Genomic DNA, 10,657 nt, shown 5'->3' on the forward strand with positions numbered 1-10,657 from the left:
ACTAATGCTACGACAAAGCACAATCTGATATGCTAAAATAAACCACTCCTCTTTATCACGTGTTGTCAGTTCTTATTTGAATGACAGGCAGATTATGACTGCAAAAGCCACTAATGGGTACAAGTCATGGAAATGGAAAAATACATTATCTGAGAGGAAATCTAAAGTATTTTGTTCCTGGTGAAATATCAGAGGAAAAATAACAGAGTGAGAGAGAGAGAGAGAGAGAGAAAGAGAAAGAGAAACAGAGAGAGAGTGTGAGTGAAAGGGTGGGCTGAATAATGGAGAGATGAAATGGCATAGTAGGAGGAGGGAGGGAGGTAGAAAAAGAAGGATCAAGAGGTGTAGGTGTTATGTAAGGTGTTAATGCTAATGCCTGGGCAGCCATGTACTGTGGTGTATGGTACTGCCGGCTGATAGATGAAGTAGTCTATTTTAGACTGGGATTCAGCTGAGAGGAGAGACAAAAGCAGTGTGGGCAGGGGAGGGGGGGGGGGGTGGGGGGGCAGAGAGGAGAGGGGAGGGCAGGGGAGGGCAGGGAAGGAAGGTGGGGGGTGGGCAGGGAGGGGAGGGGGGCATTACGACTGCCAATGACCCCTGGTGTGAGCATTGATTATTTTGTCTTATGATGACTGTTGGATAGATGATTCACTTACTGAAACAAATGTATTTGTTGTACGTCGCTTTGGATAAAGGCGTCTGCTAAATGCCATAAATGTAAGTGTAAATGCTAGGAAAGGGGTGGAAGGGCAGGGGGCTAGGGAAAGGGGTGGGGGGCTAAGAAGGCAGGAATGGGGGGGGGGCAGGGGGGGTCTGCTGAGAGTGAGGACAGAGGGTTGCAGAAAAATGTTAGATTGTGAATTTATCATGATTGAAAATAGTGCCCTGCTGCACGGATTGGTCCAGCTTCAGAATGCATGCAAATGTATGAGGTAGTCTGTGCTAGCTAGCTAGGCAAATAACGATTTGATGTTCAGTGGCAATGTTTGCATAAGCGTAGGATTTTGAGTGGGTGAGTGTTGCACTTTTCAGAATGTCAAGGAGGGAGGCTTGTGTTGTGACCATTGGTCTTAGTTTGATGACTACAACAAACACAATGCATGTACAATAATGAATAATGAATCAACAACAAAATGATTACTGGTTACAATCGTAACGTTACCTCCCTTACCATTCATGGCTTCAACCGTGACACTTCATGTTACACTACCTCTTGTGCCTAAATGAGAGACTTGATTTCTTGGATTAAAAGGTCTATGGCATTTATTTTTATGGGTAGGATCATTCTTTTCTGTATGAAGCTGAGTCCTAGAGAGCAGACAAATACCACTCATACATGAATTGTTGTAAGAAATACTTTCAATCACTTAAGAAAACACAGTTATTTCATTTTTACTTGAATGGGCACATGATAAATATCCACTATCATACAGATGCACTTGCAATGAGAGGAAGTATTAATTAATCACACTTCTAAAACAGACAACACATATTTCAGCACTCGATGAAAGTCCCATTGAATTACTGTACAACATTCATAGTTTGGTAAGTAAAGCTGATATTTTGATGTCTTACTTGTTTGTCAGGGGCAGGTTTACTCTCTGTACACTTACTACCATCACTGCTGCTATTTATTACTGTATTTGTATTCTCACTTTGTCTTTCACGTATTGCCTTATTTCACTAATGCCTTGTATTTATATTCTTATGTTCTGATATTTGCACTGTTGAGAGGAAGCTGGCAAAGTGAGCATTTCACTGTACAATTCACTTCCTGTATCCTGTGCATTTGATCAATAAACTTTGACTTTACTTGACTTGACTTATGTGTAAATGAAATAGCTAATACAGAAAGATGCTAAAATATACAAATAGAAGAATAAAAAACTATGTAAACAGACACAGAGAAACATATATATTAAGACAGAGACATTATCATTGTCTGAGTATTTAACAACAGTCCATGCTGAACACTTCCTCTTCCAGGGTAAAGTCATTTTGCCAGAATCCTGGCACAGTTCCTTAAGTAGCTTAGTGCACCGAGGTTAGGGCTCAATCCCGACTGTAATCTACTGTGGCTTCCTCTCCTTGTCTCCTTCCCTTAATCTGCACTAAAGCCTCATTGCCACAACACTGAGGTTGGTGAAGGAAACGAGACAAGGAGAGGAGACAAGGAGAGGAGACCAGGAGAGGAAGCCACTTTAGACTATTGAGATGCACCCTAGGAAGCCTCCTACAGTGTGGTGGTGGCAGCTGCCTCTTCTGCCTTCTTCTGCCTGCTCAGATTCTGTTGGCTGGTCATGGTGGGGTCTTGCCTGGCATTTCTGTACTGGGACCTGGGCGGGGCTAAATTGGTGAGCTCGTGGCTCTCTGCGAACAGCAGCCTCTCATTGGCTAGCCGTACCTTCAGCACCTTCTGTATGCGTTTCCCTACCAGGTAGAACATCTCGAGGATGCACATGAACACGCACAACGCCGATGACACCACCATGAAGACAGTGAAGATCTTCTTCTCCGTGGGTCTGGAGATGTAGCAGTCCACCGTGTTGGGGCAAGGATCCAAGGTGCACTTGGACAGACGCGGCATGTCGTAGCCGTGGTAGATGTAGTAGAGGATGTAGAGGAAGGCGGAGTCGAAGCCCGCCTTGAACACCAGGCTGAGGAGGTAGGTCCACCACAGGCCTCCCCTCTTCTTCCCGGGGTTGGCATAGAGGTGGGACCCGTGGTGGCTGGACGAGTACTTGCTGTCCTTCTGCTCGCGGAACTTGACGTGCGCCACGACCATGAGGGAGGGGCAGGTGACGAAGATGAGCTGCATGGCCCACAGGCGGATGTGAGAGATGGGGAAGATGTGGTCGTAGCAGACGGTGGTGCAGCCGGGCTGGCGCGTGTTGCAGACAAAGTCCTTGCTCTCATCGCCCCACACGCGCTGAGCCGCCACCACGAAGACCATCACGCGGAAGATGAAGACCATGGACAGCCAGACGCGGCCGAAGGCAGTGGAGTACTTGTTGACCCCGCTGAGGAGCCCCTCCAGACCGGACCAGTTCATCCCTGAGGACTGGTAGCAGGGGCAACCTGGGAGAGAGAGAGAGAGAGCGAGAGAGAGAGAACACAGAGGTGTAAGAGGGGGGTTCTTAACTCTAGTCCTGGTCTGGGGTCTCCCCAACTTGGGCCCAGCATGCACATTTTAATTCTTGCTCCACACTAGCACACCTGGTTAAACTAGGACAATGTAAGCATTAAGGGTAACTAATTCTAAATCTAAAAGATGATATGACACCAAACATACAAATTCAACATTCAATCTGAAATAAAACACTTACTTTAAGATCCATTAATTTAAAAACTAGAACACTCTCACTGAAGAGGAATGGGAGCCTGGCAGCTTGAATCATCATTCTACACACTATTATTACTATAATTAATCTGTCTCCTAAATACAACAAGCCCCAAATTAATCAGAACAGTTTTTGTGTTGCAGCCTCCTTCACCCGTCCATGGAGATTTAGCTAATTCATGTTCTGATTGGTTTTATCTGCTCTGCAGGCGTTGAATACGACTCAATAGCACATCCATCACAATTTCACAACTTTATTGGAATTGAAAAATGGAACACCTACTTATTGTGAAAAGTCAGTAATAGTGTTGTAATGATGGTAAATGATGAGAGAGGCTATACTGTAGGACAGCTGTACCTGACAGGTACTCCAGATCAGGATCAAATGAACAGCACTTTTCATGATAAAATAAACTTAAAGGGGCAATCTGGTATTCAAACCACAACAAAATGGTCTCCCCGTCACGTTTTTGGTAAACAGCTGAGGGATGGGGCTGGAGAAATGTAGCCATTGTTTTGAAGCTACACAGTGTTTGCTTAAATTATATTAGAGTAAATGGAGTAAAACAACCCTATATTTTGGGTTCTGATGGGGTAGAACAGATGAACTAAGCTCATGGGGCATTTATATGTTACATTCTTCAAGAATCAATGACTATGTATCATCAAAAATTAATGTACCAATCCCAGATTGCCCCTTTAAGGTGTTCCAACAACAAGCCATGTCAATAGATGGATATTTAAATATGTACCGACTCAGATGTCTAATTATGTTTGTGGAAACAGGAGTATGTTATCTCGACAGTCACAACACGGGTCTCTAAGCAACATTCACTGTTGTATCTGGGAGCAAACAGACCCCAACAGGCTTTAATAAAGGTTAGACAACAAACAGGTGGCCTGCTACTAGCCTGCTCACTATGAAGCCAGGCCAAGCTAATGAAAGTATACACACAGGTATATCACACAAGTTACGTGCCTTGAGTGTTGAGTGTCCAATGTGTAGAGGATTAAAAATATCTAATATAGGTATGGTTTGAAAACAGGAGTGGCTCTTTAGTAGAACATGTCCTCTCTAGTATCCTCGCCGTAATTCTATGGAACCACACATTTAGATCTCATTCCTCAAAGACACAACAGTATATGTGTACAATTGGTAATTATAAGTAGACAAAAAATACCTTACCTAGGATATGAACTGGGGTCAGAAAAATCAGGTGAAAGAATATAACAACAGAACGAACTAACAGGAGACCTCAGACAATGAGCTATCTATCTCTCCCTTCTCAGAAATCCTGCTAAACCTGATCTAGAACCAGCCGCGCGTCATCTGGAAATCTACTGGTGATCTACTGGTGAACACACACAGCAGGCCTATCCCAGCTCCAGCCCCATCCCCTAACCTCAGCCCCAGGTGTGGCAGACGTGTATGTTCTCTCTCTGGAACAAAGAAAGTAGGTGTTTACCTATTCATGAGGTGTAGCTTTACATAGGATGGAACAGGAATGTGCACTGATGCTCCTCCTTACTAAGGAACTGTGCAAGAACTGACTTGTCCCCAAAGCCACTATCCTGGTGGCCACACCCGAGAGAGAGAGAGAGAGAGAGAGAGAGAGAGAGAGAGAGAGAGAGAATCAAGGATAGTGTTTGTATTATTTTCACACCTGTGATATAAATGGCAATTCAAGACACCTACAAAATAATGATCTGTCTCCCAAATAATCTACACGTATGTAGATGTTCTTTATGATAAAGCTATATGATTACTATGACAATTGAGGGGGGAAAAAAGCAGTATTTGTCCAAATTACTTGAAATGTGGAGGAAATGACTGTCCAAAAAAGTAAAAACCATAAGATGTGGACGACTGACTCCCTCTAGTGTTGAAAGGATAAACCAAATTGTACACTGTCGTAAAAACGGTTTGCTGAAAAGCTTTTAGGCAGTGACGTCACGTTGTATCCCAAGGTTGTTTTGGTTTACCCAGCTGAGCTGAGCTGTCAAACGGAGATGTTGCCTTGGTAGAGCCGTCTTTCATAGGATTGTCACTAAGCAGACCAACCAACAGCTAGCTCTTCGTAAGTACTGTATCTTTATACGTATACTTTACGTATCTGTCCGAATGTCTTGAATGAGTTAGCTAGGCAAGCTTGTCCGCGAGGTCAGCTAGCTGTCCTAGTTAGATAACTGATGTTAGCTAGCTAGCCGTATAGCTAACGAACGTCAAACTGACTCGCAAAATGGCAGCTCTAATCTTTGTAGCTGCGTTGAGCTAAATATTTGTTACATTTTTTACACGAGATGGACACATCATCGCACGTTCCTTAGCTATATTAAATTACTCAGCATGTCCCCTAAACGTCTCGTTTTTGTCTTTGCGATTTCTTTAGCAGGAGCCCTTTTGCCAGGAGCGCAGTCCAACTAACGAGAGAGAGAAAGGCATCCATGGTGTGGCGAGTTGTCACATCGCCTTGTGCACGCTGGATGAACAAGGAGTTTCTCAGCACACAACGGTTTGTACACCTGATTCACTGATATTCACTGTTATTCAAGCTATTTTGTTGTAATAACACTTTCTTCCATAACCGTCAGGAGGTGACGCATGCAAGATGTACAGTACTCGTCTAAACATTCTGGCTAGCTATCTCCCAAAATTAGAGGCATGGGGCCTGTAAGTGCTGTGACCTATTCTGATGATGTGAATGGAGCTGTGTCTAATGGTCATCTTCTCCTTCTGCTTGTTTGTGTGCCTAGGCTGCACATGTATGGCGTTGGTGAGGTTCAGTGGAGACTTCTGCCAGGCCCAGCACGTGGCCATAGTGGACAAGTGAACTGGCAGCCAACCGCCTGAAGACTAGGCCTACACCTTATGTAGACCCCCCAACTACATGTAGACTACCTACATCTGAAGACCACCCAACCATATGAAGACTGCCCAACCACTAGCCAAGCAGAGGTGTTGGATGGGGGCTGTAGTTCCCACGTGCAAGGCTGTAGTTCCTACGTACAAGCCTTGGGTGGAGCTGACACAGGGCCGGGCATCAAGCATCGACCACGTCGGCATCTCCTCTCTCCTAGCTGTCTCACCAACCACCTAAACCTGACGTCTTCTTGAATGGGTTAATTGGAAATTAGAAATCTGGAGGGATAACCCTTTTCTTTTAGTTTTCTTTTCATACCCACGTTTACTTTTTTCTCTCTCGCTGTTCTCCCTACGTCTGATCTTACACTGACCTGGTTTCCATCTCTAAGAACTGAGAACTCTTAATATTCATCCTCGCGCTACTAGAACATCTCTACTAGAGATATCTGCTACGACAGATATCTCTTGGCTGAGATATTCACCCTCTTTTGGAAGACTGACCCTTCTCCATCCGACTGTCAGAATGAATCGTCCCGCCCCCGTGGAGATCAGCTATGAGCGCATGAGGTTCCTGATCACCCACAACCCCACCAACACCCAGGTGGCCAAGTTTACAGAGGTACAGAAATATCATCAACTATTTCCCATAACCATTTAGTTTACAGCCCTGTTTCAGCTGGTGTTTAGCTGTTATTGACTAAGAAACAATGTACTTAAAGAAGGGGCACTTTTTGATACTTACCTCAATTCATTCAGCACTTTTGGTAACTACAGTTGGCAAGTTTTTCTGATAAAAGTTGTATGATATTCTGATAGTAACCCAGTCTCTTGTGTGAAGGAACTGAAGGCGTTTGGGGTCCACACGCTGGTCCGAGTGTGTGACGCAACGTATGACAAGACCCCCGTGGAACAAGAAGGCATTGAGGTTCTGGTAAGATAACCCATGTTCTGTTCTGTCTGAGGAGGTTCTATTTCAGACACCTTCAACAGTGGGAGTGGATACAGCTTTAAATGCATCTAAGTTATATCAACAGTGTATCAACCTGACATTTGTTTGTTTTCTTGCGTGAAAATGTGAAGTGTAAAATTAAATTATAAACAATGCTCATAACACTACTGTCTTCCTCTTCTCCCTCTCCTTCTTCTTATCCTCTTCTCACAGGATTGGCCCTTTGATGATGGCTCCTCCCCCCCTGACCAAGTAGTTGATGATTGGCTCCACCTCCTGCGGTCTAAGTTCCGAGAGGATCCTGGTTGTTGCATCGCGGTCCACTGTGTTGCAGGGTTGGGGCGGTGAGTTCTACTCTATTCTATTGGTATTCTATTCTATTCTATTCTACTCTACTCTAACTGTCCCTATCCCTCCTTCCTGTTTGACTGATGCTGTCTCTCTCCATGCAGAGCCCCAGTCCTGGTAGCTTTGGCTCTGATCGAGCGTGGGATGGAATATGAAGATGCTGTTCACTTTATACGACTGTAAGTTCTCCACAATAATCATATTTAGACATGCATGAATACTATACAGTACAATACTATACAACTTTATTGATCCCTTTATTTGGGCTGCAAACACATACATTAACACGCACAGATATGATAGACCCTCTCCGGGAAAGTCATCATTTTGCTACTGTGCTGAAAAGTTGATAGAAAGAGGATATAAGTATAGTTTTTCCTCGAGTGTGACTCTCACACGTCCATCAGAGTATCCAACAGGCTCTGTACCCTGTCCCTCCTCTCTCAGGAAGAGGCGTGGGGCCTTCAACTCCAAGCAGCTGCTTTACCTGGAGAACTACAAACCCAAGATGTGTCTACGCTTCAGAGATGTCAACGGCCAAAACTGCTGCATTCAATAGGTTTAACAGAATGTTCAGTTACAAATCTCTCTGAAATAAAACAAAATAAAAAGATAATTGATTTATTATAATTCCCAAAAATGTAAGTTATTTTGATGGTGTGAAGATGATAATGAAAGTAGCACTAGGATGTATGTTTACAGTCTACCTGCTGTGATACATCATCTATTTGTTAGTGTGTTTGTAGGCTACTGTTGTACTGCTTTTTACTGTAGGCCCAAGTTTTTATGATGTACAGCATCTGTATTCAGTATTTGTACTCTACTTACAGTATGTCTAAATGTTGTCTGTATTTTGAATGTCTGCTGCAAAACAAATGTTTAAGATAATAACATTTAATGTACTCCAGTGGTCAAAAGCATAGTTGTCAACACTTATGATATGTTAAAAATCATCTGGCTGTATGATTTGTACCTAATGCACTATAATATAAGAGCTGTGTGAAATCGAAATGGGAATTGCATTGTTGCATACACTGGGGAAGGAATTATAGATTTTAGTCTGATTGTCGATGTAACCACTGCCGTCTGTCTGTCTGGTCTGTCTGCCTGTCTCGGGGTCTGTCTGGTCTGTCTGCCTGTCTCTGTCTGCCAGTCTATCTGTCTGTTTGTCTGCCTGTGTGTGTGCGTCTGCCTGCCTGTGTGTCTGTGTCTGCCTGTCTGTCGGTCTGTGTGTGTGCGTCTGTCTGCCTGTCTGTCCGGAGTGGGAGAAGCGGTTATTGTCAAGCACAAATTATAATGTTGGATTACACCCACCATGTGTTACATTCATTTGTGATTCATGTCTAGAAATAAATAAAATGCATTTTATGAACTATAACGGTTTATTTGACATGTTTAATCCTTGATCAAGCCTGGTGAGGAAGAGTATCTTGAACTTCTCTCTTGAAACGTCCCTATTCCTCTATATGGACACAAGAGGACTCTAACGTTCCACTTCTGGAAGCTAGACAAATATTGTCTATTAAGTTATTTAATAGATACATCTTCCCTCCCCCGTCGCCTTGTTCGTAAGGTTTATTTCTTTTCACATTTAATTTTAATGTAGCCAATTTGCTCCACGTCATAATATCAAACTAATCACTTATCTTTTCTGAGACAAGTCCGTCACGTTCGTCCTTCGTTGGAGAGCGCACAGATTATTCTCGGAATTTAAAATATTTTCACTGTCAACATTTGTTATTTCGTCTTTCACGGGCCCAACACAGATTTAAGCATCTGCCGAACGACCGACCGCTCTCCGGTCTTGAAAGTCTACACATTGTTGCGTTTTTTTCATCATGAAGTCTAGCCCACTACAGGGAATTTGGGATCACTTCTCAGAACTATCAATTGGAGGACCAAGATCACACCCCAAATCTGTTGGAAAGGGGATTTAACACAGCTGTCCTATTGTTGCGTTTTTTTCATCATGAAGTCTAGCCCACTACAGGGAATTTGGGATCACTTCTCAGAACTATCAATTGGAGGACCAAGATCACACCCCAAATCTGTTGGAAAGGGGATTTAACACAGCTGTCCTTGGATTATAGCCTACTCATTTCAAGCGCAGCGGTCGGTCGACTGCTCTATCGGCGCTCAGATAATTATTTCGGGCGCGCACCACGCTGTCAGATTCTCCAGCACGACGTGCGTCCCGTCTGGGTTGTGTGATGTTATGTGCCCATCGCGTGACCCACTTCGCTCCGGGATCAACCATCGCTTTACCGTTTCATCCAGCGCACGGGACAGGGAATCGAAGACGACGGCAGAGAGTTTATCCAAGCGATTGGCTTTAATAGACATTTGATTCGATTGGCCCTTAGTCATGTTGCCGGTAAGTTTGACCACCGTTCTCTGATCAGAAACAGACGAATAATTCTTGACATGTTGAAATCGGCTACTTGCAAAAAGCTCTTAATGGGTAGAATGAATGAATGAATGAATGAATGAATGAATGAATTGCCAAAAGTAGGCTACTTCTGATTCCTATCGCCTACACGTGTGGACTAGGACTTTCTGCTGTGTTCATTGTCGTTCAGACATAATGCACTGTCCCTGTACAGGCCACGTTGAAATGAAAAACAACACATTCACCGAAAGAGATCTCTCCTTCCCCTATCTGGCGGTAGGGTACTGTATGTTTGAGCAGAAGTGTGGGTGACTGTGGCAGAGCAGATGAAGACACCTTCAAACCAATGCCAGTGTTATGCTTATGCCAGTGGTATGTGTAACCCACAATTCTGTAGCTTCCATATTATTATATCACAGGTCAAAGTCTAGTAAATGAGCTGCAGTGAATTTGATATAGCTACATAATCACAGATACAGCCTAGCCTACTGGGTGAGGGCCAATGATAACGTCATAACTGCTCTCAGGACAGGCAGCAATGTTGTATAATATAGAAACAGAAGTCATAGAATGGACAAGATGGCTGGGATTTTGTGTTGTATGATTTTCTTTTTTTACGGTTGATTCAATGTAATGTCTATCAGTGCTTCTCAGAAAAGTTCCAAAATGGGACAAGTCCATGCTGTTGATCAGACCCTCCTGCAGATCACAAAGGATTGGATAGGTCTTAGCCACATGGTAATTACTCCACCTTACCCACTGTCTGTC

The 10,657-nt window shown here is 43.7% G+C and overlaps 2 protein-coding genes across 3 annotated transcripts; one reads left to right on the forward strand and one right to left on the reverse strand.

Moving 5' to 3' along the window:
* Positions 1-1,363: 1,363 nt before the first annotated feature.
* Positions 1,364-4,738, reverse strand: gjb9a (gap junction protein beta 9a). The gene is made up of 2 exons (XM_083683336.1): positions 4,527-4,738; positions 1,364-3,078 (listed from the first exon to the last, which is right to left on the reverse strand). Exon 2 carries the CDS (start codon positions 3,050-3,052, stop codon positions 2,234-2,236), a length of 819 nt encoding a protein of 272 aa, XP_083539462.1. The 5' UTR covers positions 3,053-3,078; positions 4,527-4,738; the 3' UTR covers positions 1,364-2,233.
* A 579-nt stretch (positions 4,739-5,317) lies between these two features.
* On the forward strand, positions 5,318-8,872 carry ptp4a2a (protein tyrosine phosphatase 4A2a). 2 transcript variants are annotated; one of them, XM_083682790.1, is made up of 7 exons: positions 5,318-5,418; positions 5,734-5,853; positions 6,095-6,822; positions 7,042-7,134; positions 7,366-7,496; positions 7,605-7,679; positions 7,948-8,872. In XM_083682790.1, the coding sequence occupies exons 3-7, from the start codon at positions 6,727-6,729 to the stop codon at positions 8,057-8,059; spliced, it is 507 nt and encodes a 168-aa protein (XP_083538916.1). In that variant the 5' UTR covers positions 5,318-5,418; positions 5,734-5,853; positions 6,095-6,726; the 3' UTR covers positions 8,060-8,872. The 2 variants fall into 2 exon arrangements, with proteins under 2 accessions (XP_083538916.1, XP_083538915.1); XM_083682789.1 differs by having other exon boundaries at positions 5,330-5,418; positions 5,731-5,853.
* The last annotated feature ends 1,785 nt before the right edge of the window (positions 8,873-10,657 follow it).

Source organism: Argentina silus (assembly GCF_951799395.1).
Source record: "Argentina silus genome assembly, chromosome: 13".
NCBI classification, from domain to species: Eukaryota; Metazoa; Chordata; class Actinopteri; order Argentiniformes; family Argentinidae; genus Argentina; species Argentina silus.